Raw genomic sequence first — 17,587 nt, 5'->3', positions numbered from 1 at the left:
TTTCTTATTCCTCCTATAAATTGAGGATAGGTAAATGAGTCTCAAAAAAGGACAAATCAAGGAAAACATTCTTTAGGTTTCCTATTCATGTTACCCTAGGCTATGTATAATTTTGAAAACTTTTCCTTGAGAACATGGATTACCAACAGCTTTTATTTCCTATTGCTTGGTAAAAAATCAGCTCTTTTTTACCAGAAAAGAAGTGCAGCAATCTTCTGGGCTGTAGTCCACTTCCATGGACTCTCCAGGAATGACCTAAATCATTCAGTCTCCTCTGATGCCTATTGGGATTCCAGTACAAGCTGGGCAAGAAAAGTCCAGAGCAACTTACGAAGTTTCCAATATTTTTTGTCTTGAAAACATTACTTGGCCAATTCATATAAGAGCTACTCCTTAAGAAATAATTTTTCTCTTACTAAACTACTTATTTCTATTACTTCTGCTAAAAACTGATGGCACAGGTATCTTCTGAAATCCCAGATGCTAAAAGGTATCAGTAACTAGTAAATGGTGTATAATTGAAATTGAGCAGAAGGTGTTAGATGTTCAGAAACTAATATCAGGTTTTAAGACAGATAAAATGTTTATGTTCCTTTGGTTAAATGAGAACAAAGACAGAACTTTTTTTATGTCCTGGATCAGAAAATAGCTCTGTAAAATAAAACAAATGTGAGGCTGAAGATTACTGGACTAGATTTCTGAAGAGCAAAAACCTTCTCCCTCCTTGAATAGAGCACAAGTACATTTTGGCAAACACGGAAGTTACACCTGACCCCCACCACTGACTTATTTTAATCCCTTTTCAGTGGAAGGGTTTCCTTCTATAGAAGTTAGACATTGAAAAAGAAACACTTGTTTCTTCTTAACATTCTCTATCACAGAATAATAAACACCTGGTGTTAATTATCACAGAATTAACACAGCAAAGTACCCTGCCATTTATCTTTCCTAAGCCATATTGCTCACTAGAGATAGCTATGACATAAAGAAAATGTCACCTGCATTTTTTTAGAAAGGTAGCAACTACAGCTAGCAACAACAGCTGGTCTGCATCCAAATCTGCTCAGAGAAATCCTCAGTCTTATACAACTATTTATGAGCATCTTACCAGTTGAAGAAAAATCTCAGATTTAGAGAGTTAATCAAGGTGAGAAAACATCTTTATTTCTGTTTTTGAGGATGTGACACCGAGAATTGCAAGAAGCTGTTCAAGGTTATGTAACATATTCATTAAAATCTAGACAAAATAACTAGGCAGCATACATTTATTAACTATTGTTAATTAAATGTTATTTATTCTGGTGCCTTTTCAAATAGTCATATTGTTCCTCTTCTCTTTCCTTATTTCACTCAAGTCATGACTATTCCCATGAGAGAGACTGTAAACTGGAAACTCCAATAGTGGGATTACCATATTTTTCTAAAAATGTAAAATGAAGTATTTATCAATACACTTTTAAGATGTTCATTCAATAACTTAAATGGAACACCTACAAAATAGTTCCAGGCATCATATTTGTCTCTATGGCCATGCTGTAAACAGAGTGAATGCTAGTCTTGGATGGAAAACATTGTTTCTTTCCCATTTAGAAATACACTTAATTTAGAACATTTCAGGTGCTTTATCTTTCCTTCCTGAAAGATAAATCATGCTTACAGCACTGATCCTGTAAGATAAGGCTGTACTCTTAATTTTAGTAACACAGACTCAATATAAGTGTTTAACCTTTGCTAAAGATCAAACAGAACATTAATTCAAGCAATCTGTTCTGGAATAACACATTTTGTGGATTTAATGAAACTGTGAAATAATCAAAAAATGTCTTTGCCTGAAAAACTCACATTTAGCACATCAATTGACACAATATTCGTAGTGATACATATTGAAGAATATTTTAAAATATTGCTGTAAAAACTACCTTTCACAATTGAAAACATATTCTGAGTTGCTCTCAGCTTCTCTGACAATGACTTTATCACAGTACCAGTGCTGGGACTTGGTGCTGGCCTCACAGCGCAACAGCACCTTCTGCAGCTTCCCGAGGGATACAGCTTCCACTTCAAAATCACTGACCTGGGAGGCAGAGGAGACAGCAATCTGCCATTTGCCACCAAAAAGGCAGTCCAAAAACTGAAGTGTGTTAAAAGCCTGATCAATTCCCACAGTGTACAAAGATTTCAACTGGTTTTAATGACAGCTGGACCGTATTCAAAACGTTTGAATCTGAAGAGTTAAATGTCTTTTGATGAAGTGTCACAGTAAATAAGAAAGCACAGCCAAAACCAGGATGCTGTAATAATCCCCCAAAAATATTGGGCTTTTACAGCCATCATCCAAAATGCTGCACACAACCCTTTAGTATTGTTTCTATGCCTTGCAAATTAACAATACTCTTCTCTAGGTAAGAAACACTTAAAGCTGTTATTTTCTTTGCTGATATTACTTTAAATCAGACCTTCTCATAATTTTCTCTTTTTGGTTTCACCTCCTCTACTTACATTTTATTCTACTGAAAGAAACTGAAATCTGACATGCCATTTTCCCCTTGTTATTCATTGAGGCTTGTGCTTATAGTTGGAAAAGATTGTTTTCATAGAAGCATGAAGCAGATCAGGTTCAGGTTGATAATTTTCTGTCCCAGTAAAAAGCACAGAGCTTTCCGTCTCTAAATGTAATGGTCCAGATCATCCTTCTCAGTACAAAGAAAATGAAGGGAAAAAACACACTGGAAAATTCATATCTGTAAAGTTCTCAGTCCTCAGCAAATGGCAGAATTGAGACTGCCTGTGCAAGATTACTTATCCCTTGTGTATAGATAATACATGATCACAAGCTAGGCTCTCTAAAAGATTCCTGCTTCAAAGTGTGCTGAGGAGGACGACAGATATTTCAGTATCTCCTTTTGTCTTCATTATCTTTATGTCTCTATGCATTATTTACTGCAACCACCCAAAGAGCTCAGTGAAATAGAACTGATTTCCCCAGTGACTTCACCTTTGCACTTTTCCCATAGCACCCTGGTTTTCTGCAACTGCTTAATCTTTTTTTTAAAGGCCATCTGCATAATATTTCAATTTACCTACATAGTTAAAGCCCAAAGTTTGCTGCCAAAAGCTGTCAAAGATGCAGAGCAGTGTGGGTGCTCAACTGAGAAACAGAGGGGTTAATTTACTGAAATATTTAGCATTTCAAAGAGCTTTCTAGGTGTGCCGAGCAGTATTCCATTTGAACTCAGTTACAGCTATGGTTGTTCAGAGAAGTTAAACTGGTTATGCAGCAATACACAAGCATGAAAAATGTGGTCACTTTGGAAGGTTTTATTTTAAGCAATTTGCCCAATATAATGCAGAATATCTGTGGCAGGGATGAAATCAAGTTGTTCAAGTCAGCATTCTACTATCTCTGCCAAAAATGATATATCCCAGTCCCTGCTCTGCTGCTGGAAACAATCCACTGTCTTATTCACCCATTTCCATGACAAAGTGCCCTCTGAACCAGTCCCCCCAGCCCCTGTGTAAATACTAGACTGAACTGACTACCAGTCTGGCTAGAATAGTGCCCCCCCAGAAAATTCCACTTAAATTCTGCATTGTAATTTGAATAGAACTTTATCTCTCATACATTAGTAACAGCACAGAATATCTATTTTAAAATAGTATAGATACTTTTAAAGTTTCCCAGTGGGTTATGGCTGTTTTTAGCACTTTAGGTGCTGCTTTTCATTTGGTAATTGTGTTCCACTAACAGCTTGATACCACTGGTTATACATGCAAGTGTTAATCCTCAATAGACCACAAAGGAAGAAACAGGCTCAATAGAAGGTCACAAGAAGGCTAGTGGCAGAGTTAACATTAAATTCAGTAGTTCCTGAAATTTAACCATACTGCAGAAAATCAGGATGATGTATATTTTGTTTTTGGAAGAGCTAAGAGGTGATAAATTGAAAGAAAAATTACTTTAAGTCTGTCCTGTATTAATCACAATACTTTATTATTATACATTAAAATACATAACAAACAGATCTACTAAGATCTGAAATCATGGAACAATTTCTGTACACTCTTTTGGAGCCATCTGTAACTCATCATACTTTGAAAGGATATGTTTTAAATTCATAGGGAGCTCTTCTCACCAACTGAGGGTGAGGCCCTCAAACAATTTTTCTTTCCCTTTTCCAGCCTATGTTTTCACTCATCCTATTAAATCCTGGGTCAGTAGAAAAATATTTTCCTCAGCTCTTTAAAGTTATTTAGCTAAACTTATGTGGTTTGTTTTATTGCTATTAATAGGAACCTGTATACAATTACTTAACTATTTACTTAACTACATCCACAAGGCTAGGCAAATTTTTTTTCCAGACTTACCATTCCTCTCTGAAATGGCATTGGTGTACCAGTTTTATGCAGAAGTCTCAGACCAGAATCTCCTCTTTTTCCATAGATACACAAATAAACTGCACAGTCTGTATCAGCTTGCTCCAAGTCACCAGTGTGGACATAAACGTGGTACAAAACAACTTCCAGAAATAACCAAAAGAAGAAAATGCAAGTTATATGTAATCACAACTACTTTTAGTCGCTGTTATAGCTTAATGCTAACAATGACAGTATGTCTGATCTGCAATTAGTTTTCTGGAAGATACTTTCCAGAAATCAGTCAAACTGTTTGCTTTTAAGATTGCTAGGACCACAATTTGGTTGGCATTAACACTGAAAACCAGGTAGCCAATATACAAATAACTGTGCACACATACTTGGATAGATAGGTTTTCCAGCTTCCACTACTGGAAGTTCACACAGAAATTCTCTATCATCACGATTCTTTGATAGCCATATGTTTGCTGGAAAATTCAGTGTTTTCTTGCTCCTTAGATGTTGCAGTATCACCTGAAGGAAAAGCAATTCCAAATATAACTCAGTTCCAGTGCTTTTTTTCTCAACAGCAAAACATAGTTTTGTATTGATTTTTTTTTCTATCTCAGAAAAAAGTAACACAATCAGTAAATATGGCATACAAAATTGCAGTATGAAAATATTTTAGTTTTGGCCACTGGTATGCAAAAAACAAATCTGTAGTGGTAATTTGTGGGTTTGCCATTTGAAATGTCCCCAAGTCTGGTTTCAGTGAGTGAACCACCTCTATGTAACACTGCCTGGAAGAATAAAGACTGAAAACCTTCTGGTAGCTGCTGTTACATGACACTGAGCTTTTGGAAGATGTGGAAAGATGGATACAGATTTTTTTTATTTTAGAATGAAAACAGGATGAAACTCATCAACTAGATCCTTCTGAACTTTGATAAGCAGAGGATGCATTGGAATATTAAATCCATTTGTATTATTTTTGGCTCTTCTACAGCAAAACAAAAGCCAAGCTGGGTACCATCACCATCTATATATTCTTAAGATGGTAAGAATTCAAATTTCTAGAGTTATTTGCTGCTGTACAATAAGATAGCTGCCTCACTTTTTTCCTACAATTACAGAACTCTTTATAATCTTTTATGAAAGCAGTTTTGTTGGTCTTGAATTACAATACTTACTACAGGGGTTTTACAGAGGTCTTGACTAGCAAAAGGAAATCAAAAATTCTCTTTCTGCAGTTGTGTTTCTGAGTGTGCATATCATATACATTAGCCTTGCAAACAAAATTATGAAAATAAGTACTCACATCCAAATTCTAACACTTAGGGAATCAGGGCAATAGATGTTTTGATCTCACTTTTCCAAAAAAATTTATTTAAAGTAAAATGAACACTGCTCTCAGTACCAAAGCATGCATTTATTCTAACGTGAAATATTTGGCAGCATTGATTCCTAATCTCTAATATTTACTGGCAGTGCCCTCCTGCTGATTCATAACAATTGCATATATTAACTGCTTTTTCAGAAAAACACAGCTTTCAACATCATTTATTCTTGATCTGAAATGAAGTTTTTGAAATCCCTGGCTTACCCTTTGAAATTTGGAGCAAGATATTAAAGAAATATTTAGTAACCACCAGGCTGGAAAGTGGAATATTTATGCTCACATTCAGTTTTACTACAGTTTCAGTTAAGGCCTTTGGGTTAATGTAAAAATCTGCTATTATTGCCCAATTCTGATTGTCTGAATCAAGCTTTTTAAGATTATTCTTTGTCATTTGAATAAACTTGTTTCTTTTACAAATTCAACACAAGAAACGGATTAAAAAATTCTTATCCCAGTTTTGAAATACATTTTACATGGGTGTCAGCCTTAGGAAGCATTTAGAATAAATTTTGTCTGGTGAACATCCCTAAATATCAAGAGAAAAATAGAATTAAAACAAAACAAAGAAGAATTTGTTCACTAAATTAAAAAAAAAAAAAAAAAAAAAAAAAAACCAGCAGCTTTTTTCCCCTGAAAATATTCATAATCATGAGAAATGGTGGGGCCTGTTATAACTTACTTTGTTTACCTTTCAGCAAACTTTGTTCATTCCTGGCAAGTTGTTGTCATGGAGTGATTGATGCTCCATCATTTTCAATTTTTCAGAGCTGGAATTTAAAGCTAGAATATCCCTAACACACTGAAGAGTACAGAATCACTAAAGAGTAAGGCAGATTTTCAGAAAGCAGAATTTGGTCAAACACATCAATACAATAAAATTGCTGTCTGCAGGAATTAGGAATAATTGCAAAATAATCCTGCACATTTCTATCCCTTAGGAGGTGAACTGTATCAGGTTTTTGTCATCTCTACAGCAATATAAGGACACAATTCAGTAAGAACTTATCCCAATCAGCATTTATTGATTCATAAACATATGTCTTCATGAAAAGATGGGCCTTTATTTCACATGAATTTAATATAACAGGAAGAAAATCACCATAAAGGTCTCACCCTCTGTAAGTTCCACTCGGGTTGTTCATTTGGTAATCCATCAAGTTCAATTCTTATCTTGTAGATATTCCCAATGCTGTTTATTTTAACCTGAATCAAGTCAGAACAGTACAGTATAAAACTACATAGAATTACATCTATATCTTTGCAATTTATTCTGCATTTATCTGAACCATTGTAGTATCTGAGTGTTCAGGAGCAATGCATAATATTTGATTGGCAGGTTTGAGGTTATAGGATTCAGAAAACACATTTCTTCTGTTTTGACTAAGCAGATTACTGTCAGAGCCCCAGTTTGACCAGATTACAGCCTACTGGAATCACAATGCTTGCCAGGAGAATGATTTGGCAGGTATTTGAACTCTTCAGAGTTTCAGGAGTAAAAAAAGTTGGTGAGGGTTGTTCATGAGAGAAATGTGGAGTACAAAATTACATCCCCTGACTACAAGTCACAAATCTTTCATAATTCTGCACAGATTATTCAATTATTAGGTTAGTTCTACTCAAACTTTTCATAGTTGCACATGTTGTTGACAAATGCAAGGTTAAAGAACTTTAAACTGATTCCTAATTGCTGGATTATTTTAGCCTTTCAGAAGCTGCTTTCTTCCTAGAACCCCTGGCCAGAACTATGATGAAGTTGATTACTTTAAAAATAAAATTTGGTATCACCTGTTCTAGAATATATCAGCGAAAACATAAAAGTTCAAAGACAGAAGTGGTAAGAAGAAGATGTAACTTTTTTTACCTCTTACATTCCTATCCTCATTTCAAGACCTGTTCTGTTAAACAAGTACAGGATAAAGTTTAAGGGGAAAAAGAGAAGAAAGAGCTCTTACTCATAGGCTTTTTCTTACGGATTTATCCACTGCAGACTAAAGAGTGAAAAGCACTTCAGTGACATTTGCTGTTTCATGCCTGAAAGCTATAGTGTCAATGTGATGTAAAAAAACTCTAGGAGTAGCCCCAGGTGCTGAGAGAAAGATCCTGCTCTCTCACAAGATCAATATCTGCAGCACACAGCCATAATGGGCCACATCCATTTTAAAGAAGAAAAATTGGTCCATCTCTTTTGAACATATGGATTAACTTTGCAAACATGCCATTATCCAACACTGTTTATAAATTATTTACTAATTAGGAGAACAGGATTCCCTATGGATCATAATCTATAGCCTATATGCTTAGAAAATAAACATTATGGTAGGTTGTCTCCCTGCCTATGCCCTATTCATAGAGAGAATTATTATTAATATCATTGACAGTAGCAATCTTGGATTGTATGAAGATTGTATTAGAAGAGTTGGTGAGTCCAGAAAAAAAAAAAATGAACTATGTAACTTCTGCTTTAGTAGCTGCAAACAGCAATGTTAAATGCATGTCAGACGGAGATTCAAGCAAAGCAGAAATTTTAGCTCCTTTGGTAATTTCCTCTCAGCCTACCTAGACATAATTTCCTTATTAAAATAGAGGTCGGGTTATCCCAAAATAAAAGCAGAAACCCTGTGTTTTCACAACATGGTAACACAGAGATGTCATTGGACTTTTAGTTATTCCACATTTCTGGCATTTCAATCACTTCTAATATGGCAATTCTAAAATGGGTTTTCTTCTTTAATTGAACGAGTTCCACAGCATATATTTTATAGTATGCTTTGAAAACTATGCCTGAAAATTTAATTACTAAAGATTCCCTAAACAATATGCAAGTCTTAAGTCAAGCATGGTTTGTTTCAAAATGAATAGTTTTTAAAGCTAGTTTCAAATCAATTGCCTTAAAGGAATCAATTTACTTCTGCAGTTGTCCCATTTGATCTTATATACGTGGGAGGGGATTTAAAAGAAAAATTATTTCTTCTGTTGCTTACTATATGTAACAAGCTGGTTTAACACAGAATTCATGGAGATTAGATACAGATTTATTTCATGGAATAAATATAGGAGCAAAATATTTTTTGTTTTCACACCACAGGATAATCCTTGGAAAGGTACCTATTAAAATAATGCTCTTAGCCTTCATTAACTACCTGAAATTCATCTTCCTGCCTGGGAAAAAACAGCTGCTTCCTGTTGTCCTTGCCAAGAGTTATGGGTCCAGTTAATCCTCTGTCTCCATATATCCAAAGAGCAACACTTGCTTCAGTTCCTGCATTTCCTGTCAGTATTGACACTTTCCATTCATCATCCGAAGGAAGGGGACTCGCACCACCTTGGGCATTTCTCATTTCCTCTGTGAAACACAGAACATTAGTGGGAGATGAAAATTGACATGAAACTGCCAGTTGCTGTTGTAACTTCAGCACATAAGGAGGCCATAACAGCAGGGGGATTGTATTTTTTCATGACAAGTGAGATAGTCTGAAGAGATTGATTTATGTTTCTTGTCTAGACCAAAATGTACTGATTAGTTGAGCTACAAGAATCAGCTGGGAAAGAACAAGTTATCTCTCACACACGTCGTCATCATATTCTTTGTACATATTCTGGAGCAGAGCAAGGATGCTATGGTGCAGAACTGTGACCATTAAATTGATATTTCTGGTTTCTTAGTCTGACATTTAGAAACAAGTAGAATTTCTCCTCCAACACCTTGTTTTGGGACATCATTAGCAGAGTCACATGTCTGACAATACAGACAAATTTCATTTCAAATTTAAAAAAAACCCAGGAAATTAACTTTCTTCAAGTATCAACTAAATACTGTAAAAAAAAACATCAAAAAAGACCTCAATATAGCCTTGCTTAACCATATTTATGCAGTGCCATCATTTGGATTAAGGCATGCTCTGCATGAATGAGACAACAGCAGCATAGTAGCACTTTATGAATAAATTTCACAGCTCTAATGGCTAAGCAAATATAATTTTGTAAAATATAGACTTCACTAGAACAACACCTAGTGATCTTCCATCTACCATTAAAAGAAACACACCTACATGCAGACGACACCTCTGCACAGGAGATATGGAAAAACCAGACTCCATTAGGGGAAAGGAATTTAGCTTTGAGTAATTTAATCAAAGTGGAATTTACAAACATCAGATGTCTGGAACACTGCTTTTCAATTATGGGACCACTGACCATGGAGCCCTCTCCAAAAGAGGGAATCCTTGTTGCCAGGAATTAATAGTCTGTTCTGACACAAGAAGCAGTTATAAGCCTCACATTTGAAAAGATGAACCTACACATTGCCAATATACTGTGTCCTTCAGGGGTTTCCAAATTGTCCACATGAGCACTTTCCATGTGACTGCAAAAAGAATTTTTAATGTGCCACCAATGTGAATTTGTTGAAGAATTCCCAATGCATCACTGTGGAGGTTTCTGCTGCACTGCATAAGTTATGTAGTAGTATTAGAGTCCTTTCCTTTTTTGTTTGCTAGATTAAAATACTGTACTTGGTTTCTCTGGATGGAGTTTTTTCCTTCACATATTTCACCACCCTTACATCAAAGGAAAAAAAGCCAAACACCCAACCAAACAAAATCAAACCAAAACCAGACAGAAAAGCAATTGATGCAAAAGCTATCACTCCCCGCCAGCAGCCCTTTTTTCTTAAGAGTTTTACTCAAAAGGAATTAAACAGTTGGTTGGATCATCAGGTTGCCCTATATTTAAATCAGCATGGTAAATAAAGCACCAAAACTGAATTATGATCCACTAGCATTCATATCTTAACTGATGTGAAATATTTGCACAAGGAATTGCAAAGGACTTAGGATCCATACAAAGTTCTACAATAAATAAGGACTGACTTCTGGAATCACAGGAAATTTAGCACTGGCAAAGATTATAATATTTGGTAAATCAGTTTTTAAGAAATTCAGAACTGTAGTATCATGACTTTTACAGCAGTGCCTCTAACAGTAGAATTATGACTTTGGAATGGTCATAGTGATTTAGAATAGGCATTGCTGGCTGGTTTTATTGTATTCTTCATCATGACTGAGAGCAAGTTATTCTGACAGGAAAAAGAAAATCAACACCCCAAAAATAAAGCAAGAGGCAAACATCTAGAGTTTACCTGAATAATAACTTACTTACACTTGTCTTTCAGTGACTGAAATAACAGAACTATTGCAAATTGCTCTGATGTGATAAATATTTCTGAGAACTTGACTATAGGATTTTCTGTAACTGTAGTTACCTAACTTCTCACCTGTAACTCTGAAAGCTATAGTTCCTTCCAGCTATCCAAAACCTCAACTTTCTACAGCAAAGAGATTAAAATGTTCATAAAATGCAAAGGTATTCAAGAAACGTAAGGAATCCCATGCTGCTTCACATGCTTCCGACAAGAACTCCAGACTTGGCCAGGTGCTACCCAAAACAGTTACTGCAACCTCAAAGGAACTACCCCCTCTTGGAACAGTTATAATGCACAAACAATTCACAGGCTTGGAATGCTTTCTGCCTCATAAATTACTGGCTCTTCTTACAATTGGAAATCAGTAGCATTGATTTGCTACAGGCTAAAAATATTCCAGTCTGAAAAGAGGATTTGATGGTTGCCCTGCATTACTCATGGGATTTTACACATTTCATGACACCGTGCTGTAAATCTATTGTGACAAAAATTAATTCTAATAGGCCTGCATGAGAATGTTGAAGTCACAACCCTTTCCACAACTTCACAGAAATAACTTTTTTTAAAATTTACTTATTATCTTAAATGTAACACAAAAGGAAAATTATCTTGTCTGAGAAAACTATATGATTGAGTGACACTTTTAAAATGAACCATCAGAAAAACTTATCTCTGGAGCAGAAGTTTGGGCAATAAAGTGGATGTATTTTTTATTACACCTTTGTGCATCATCATTTCCAATGTTAACTGAGGTGGAAATGAGATCAGATTTTATTTTTACCTTCTAAGTAAAATATATTAAAAAATTAATAGCAACTGATAATGCCAGACATACAGGAAAAGAACGTGGAGGATATAGAGAGCATTTCTCAGAGCTACACTTTGTTAGTACCAAACCACAGAGGTGTCCTCAGGGTCACAGACTGCATTTGTCTCATGGAAGTTAACGACATCTGAGCTATTAAGTGGAAGTTGGGACCTGACATCATCTCTGTACAGTGAAAGAAGTTTCTTGAGGAACACTGAACTCACACTGCAGTGGGAGAAGTCTCAAATGCTGTAGCATGGTTTTCAGTTTAATGAATCCTAAATCAATTATTATTTGTAAAAACAGAAATCAAAATTAATCTACCAGTTAGCAGACACAGACATAAAAAGGAGGGTCTGGTCAGCCTAAGAGTTAATCTGCTCTGAGTTTGCCTGCTAAGCCCACTGCTGGATTGTAAACTCAGTACAAGCATCACCTTTTCCAAATATTAACTGTGAGTGAAAAATAGAAAATAACAATTTAATGAAAATCAGTTTAAAACTCAAGGCTCACCTGTACATGTCAAAAGACACATGATGAGTGAAAAGTATCTTACTAAAAAAATAATAATTTTATTTGAAAGACAGAGTAACTTTGATATTTCTATTCATTTTCCATAAGCAGAATCTATATTTATGAATGCCAGAAAAACTACTTACAAAGTGCTGTAGACTCTATGTAACCAATTTCACGGCAGATATTGCTTCTATAAAAGGATCCTTTGTACCCAACCCTAAAAACATCCAGCTTCTTTGAAAACTGGTTTGATGGCTCATGTATTGTTGTCATGGGTTTCAGACACAGCATATCTGCTGACAACCCACCACACTTCAGGAAGGCTTTGTGACACAATGATACTAGATGAAGCCTGACAGATTAGAAATTGGGTGTTTTGAGCTAAAAATGGAAAAAATATTTCCAAAAAGAATTAAGTATTTATAGTGATTCACAACTATGCTTGAATTTAACCAGAACACTTTGACTGAACTGAATTTAATTAAAATCCTGCCTGATACCTCCCATTATACCCTATGAACAAGGATGCCAGATGTAATGTCTTGTGCACATAGCCAGACTTTTCATGTACATCTTGAAACAATGTGAGCATCAAGTTCGAAACCAAATCAGCAATCCACCTGAATTATTTGCTGCATAAATGCCCTTGAGAACACCTGTAACTGAGTAAGCAGTTGTGTCCCATAGTCTGTCCCATAAGTATGTCTCCCATACTGGAAGTTGCAGTATAATCTTGTCTTTAAAGCTCTTTCAGAGTAACAAATATGTTTCCACCATGTGAATGTGCCTCCATGTGCTGTTTGCAGCTCAGCAGTTTCCATTTATCCCACCTGCTTTTTGTGGTGATATGACACCGTTCAGACTGTCAGGGTCTTATTGAAATAAGAGATGCAGGAAACAAACATGATCATGCCCACTCTTTAAGAGATGTATCAGTCCCTGTTTTGTTTAGTTGTTTGGTTACTGGGATGCTGAATATTCCAAAAATTCTTGTCTTAGACGATTTATGCAACATCTTTAGCTAAAGAGGAAGTATTTTATTCTAGAAAAACATGTCTGCTAGACCATGACTCCAGAAGCATGACCAGAACATTGTTTATCTAACTCCTGCCTGCAAAATCATAGGTATAAATCTAGCATGCATTGCATCAAAACCTCCCTCTTTCCTCCAGTGAACCATAAAGCAGAAAATATGAGTGTGAGAGCATAAATGAGAAATATTCTATTCTTTCAGTGAGCTTTAGATAAGGTTCTGCACCATTTCAACCTCTTAATTTCCACAGAAATATTCAATTGATAAATTACTAATTAATGTTTTAAAATGAAGTTATTGAACAAGTTACTCAACCTGCTGATTGTTGCCTTATCAATAAACCACATTCCAATGCTCCTTTTAGAAAAAAAGAGTAACTGGAAATGTATTTTATGTTGTGTGTTTGTGTGAACAATTCAATAACCTAGAAAATTCATTCATTGTCCTTCCTGAGCTAAGTCTGCAAGCAAGCACAGAGGACAAGCATAAAACATGTACCACAGCTGGTTTGTGAATTGTCACTTACTTGAGGCTGGGGGAGCTGAAGGCCTTTGAGGTACTGGCTCCTGGGCTTTTGCTGGTTGGATTTGAGATGCTCTGAAGTCTTTCTTCTCTTGTTTGGGTGCTGCAGATGTTCCCATAGGCTTTTCCCGGCCAACTAAAACAATGAAATGTAAAATCTGTCACTAGCTAGAAGCCATTTGCTTTTTCTTTCTCAGAAGCTAACAACAGATCTCACAGTTGCTCTACACAATAGACATCAAAATCCTTTTTCTATTGTTAAAAGAATGCTACAAAAACTGGGAACAGAACTGACATACCAATTAAAGTCCATTCAATGTTTTAAAAATCTAAGCAAAAATTTAACATTGATGTAGGAATAAAATGACTTGTTAGCATGTGGCTTGCCCCGAAATAAGCTTCTCCACCCACAAAAAGTTTTTTTCTTTAGAGTGGAAGTGCTGAAATGAAAATTGCTAGAGGCCATTTGAATAATAAAAAGTAAACTGATATTGTTAATATGAACACGTCAGACAGACAATATTTATTGCTTGCAGAGAAAATATTAGCTCCTTTTGATATTCCTTTTAGTGAGCAACACAGATTCAGAAGGGTTGAAGCCTGTGACAAAGTAACATTTAGCTTTATTTAATGACACCAGTAAGCACTGCCTTGTTGAAAATTTCTTTTGAAAACACTGCTGTTCCAAAAGGTAATAAAGGAAAATAATTTCCTCATTTCTACAAGGACATAGTGATTAAAATATTCCTATCACCCTGCAGCAGACAGGGACAGAACAGTAGGGATGTGCTTACAGTCACTTTCATAATGCTTCAATCTCAGCATACATGGAACAATTAGTAAGAGTGGTTGTAGGTTTTGAGACTCTCTTTCTGCTAAGCTAAGTTTGTTCTCCTTGTGTTTGGAAAAAATATGAGCAGCTTCTTAATTGCAAACTGATGACCCTGGCCTTTTCATGAGTTGTTTCATTTCCTGATGTTTGTTGTCAAGTCCACCAGATAAGAATACATTTCCTGCAGAATGGTGCTTCCTGCAGTTATAATCTAAGTCAGTTGGCTACCTTTGCTAGCCAGTTTTTCACCAAATTAAAAACTTTGTTCTCCTGAAGGGGAAAAGACAAGCAGGCCACCCAATGACAGTGATCCAGAGTGTGCTGAGACCCAATTTCTGAGTCCTGGCTAGTTGACTAGGTCAGCTCTCTACTGAGGACACATTTTGACTGCACTAGCTCTCAAATCTGACTATAAGACAAAGGAATAACACAATGAATATACTGGGTGGGGAGTACAATGTATTTCACATCACTGAAAAAGAAACTGAACACTGCCAAGTAGGCCTTCTTCAAAGTCTACTAATATCCCTATAAAATCAGGAAAAACTGTGGCAGATTTGGCAGCAAGACAACGTTTCCCAGGCTTCCAAAATCTGTGGCCAGAATGGGGAATACACCCAAGAAGTCAATGCTATCTTTATCTTGTCCCATGTTTCAATTCTCATTTTCAAAAGCTTGGTAGTAAAACAATTGACATCTAGTGTATCATTATTATTATTATTAAAAGAAAGGAATGAAGTTAACTGAATATGTAGGAGAAATCAAGTGTAGATACAATAAAATTTTCACTTTTAGAACTACTGAAACACAAGGGAAATTGTGCCAATATATCTTTTACACTTCTGCTTTGAATTTTGTCCATTACAAACATTAATTACTAAATAAACCATACATTATTGAGAAATCACATACATTTGATGACCTGTGGGTAGAAAAAGATATTTCTCTCTCCAGTGTTAACAACTGGCTTAGTTTGGCCATCTGGCAGAAGACCAACATATATCCCTTTATTTCGCACTGATTCCAGGCTCACAGATCCTGTTTCCAAATTCTTCTCAATTTTAAAATGACAGTATTCATCACCCTTGCCCTAAGAAATTGATAACAGAAACATGAATTCAATCATTGAATTAATAGATTTTTTTTTAAAGTCTTAATTATTACTACTTTCCAGTAATATTTCAGATTAACTTTACATTCTTCACAACATGATACACACAGAGACAAACCTGCACCTAATCCCTGTTTATTCTTTTATGACCAGAAAGACTAATCACATAAGTTATGTAAGCGAAAGACCAAGTGAAAGCATTCTGATTTATGTTAGGATTTAGGCAAAGACTAGGATATATTCAAAGGAGTTTCCCACTTAAACAATTTCCAGAGGATTAAGGAATATGAAAATATCTATATCAGAACACATAGAATATTTCTACACAAATTTTGTGCATAGCCCAGATTTGCTAATGCTACATAATATAACATGTATTAATTAAATAGATGTAATTGATTTTTCCTCAATTTCATAGCATTTACAAGTTTAATTTCAAAACTTTTAGCAATTATCACTTTTTATCCAGATGTTCGGATCCATTGGTGAGAAGACCACTGAAAAATAAGATACTCACAAAGCCTACATTCAAAATATGGATCAAATATTTTAGTCTCTGAAAGTGTACTGGAGGCAATGAAAAAACTCTCATGCACCTTATCCCTAAGAACTTACACAGCTCAATTTCATATTCAGTTGTCTTAAACTCCCAAATAAAAATTATGCAAAAATATTTCTTACATTTATTAACTTAGATGGACAGAATCACACTTTAAAAGTCAGTGAAGTATACAGTCACTTACACCTTAGTTATTCTTTAATGGGTTTTATCTGCATCATCTATCTAACAGTACATAAGTTTTAACTACATCCACATTCTCAATAGTTTAGTGATATAATCAGACCTTTACCGATTCCATCAACTGCCAAATTGACACAACACCTTCTATTGCTATATTTTTCTGCTTTTGCTTTGGTAAATGAAAGAAAAGATTTGAAATATATTTAATCTGAGCAAATTTTTATGTCAAGCAAATAAAAAAAAGATTCTCTCCTATCACTGACAATTCACTCCCACTATCTGCAGACGGAAATACAAACAATAACTGCTTACTGTTCCATCACACTGGTCATCTTTGATCTTCAGATACATTCTTGGTTTTTTCACACTTTCAAACATGCAGAGTCCAGAGCTGATTTTATGCACCTTCCAGTAGGATTCCTGCTGCTGCTGACCTGCTCCACTGCAGCTCCCATCAGGTCTAAGGGACAGAGCCTGGCAGAGACTTGTGTTGAGCAGAATGATGGCACCATGATGAAACACACCCTTTAGATCAGAAACAAAAAGTCCTTTGTGAACAGCACAGCTTTTCTCCCTGTTAAATTTTCATAGTGATACTGCTCCTACCATTTAGTTTAAAGCACTACTCATGCATGTCCTTGCATAAAGATAAAAAAGTCAGTCTCAAGTAATTCAAGCATACCTCCAGTCTTTGAATATTTGCTGCTTCCTGTGCAGGCACTAACCAGAGCAGTGGAAATCCTTCCCTACTCTGCAGCATCCCTGCTTTTTCTTGCTCAGCAGCACAGCACAACATCCAAACAAGGATGGCAAATTAAGGAACTTGTCTCTTTTTAACAGCAGCTCTCCTGTGCTACTTTTTGAAGGTCCGCTAGGAAGTTTAGGGTCCCATCTTTCCTGTGTTACTGCCCACTCTATCTGCCTGCCCCAGCCGCGGTACCGGCGCCGCTCGCCCCGGAGAGCAGCAAAGGGAACCCGCTCAAGAGCTGCCTACCTGTTACACTGGAGTTGAGCTCCACCTCGTGGAAGAGGATCCCTCTTTTACCTCTCAAACATCTGAAACTCCTTCAG

At 35.8% G+C, this 17,587-nt stretch overlaps 1 protein-coding gene across 1 annotated transcript in view; it reads right to left on the bottom strand.

Moving 5' to 3' along the window:
- The window catches only part of LOC132326289 (lipoxygenase homology domain-containing protein 1-like), a 126,480-nt gene extending 109,455 nt beyond the window's left edge, over positions 1–17,025 (bottom strand). Inside the window, exons 1-8 of the mRNA XM_059844288.1 lie at positions 16,829–17,025; positions 15,576–15,753; positions 13,836–13,967; positions 8,893–9,095; positions 6,866–6,955; positions 4,755–4,887; positions 4,366–4,517; positions 1,920–2,074 (exon numbers count right to left, since the gene is read on the bottom strand). Coding sequence (XP_059700271.1) covers positions 1,920–2,074; positions 4,366–4,517; positions 4,755–4,887; positions 6,866–6,955; positions 8,893–9,095; positions 13,836–13,967; positions 15,576–15,753; positions 16,829–16,894 — 1,109 coding nt within the window. The 5' untranslated portion in view covers positions 16,895–17,025. The remainder of the gene's footprint in view (positions 1–1,919; positions 2,075–4,365; positions 4,518–4,754; positions 4,888–6,865; positions 6,956–8,892; positions 9,096–13,835; positions 13,968–15,575; positions 15,754–16,828) is intronic.
- Positions 17,026–17,587: the final 562 nt, after the last annotated feature.

The sequence above is a fragment of the Haemorhous mexicanus genome, chromosome 1 (assembly GCF_027477595.1).
Source record: "Haemorhous mexicanus isolate bHaeMex1 chromosome 1, bHaeMex1.pri, whole genome shotgun sequence".
NCBI classification, from domain to species: Eukaryota; Metazoa; Chordata; class Aves; order Passeriformes; family Fringillidae; genus Haemorhous; species Haemorhous mexicanus.
This window is presented reverse-complemented; position numbering and strand designations above follow the sequence as displayed.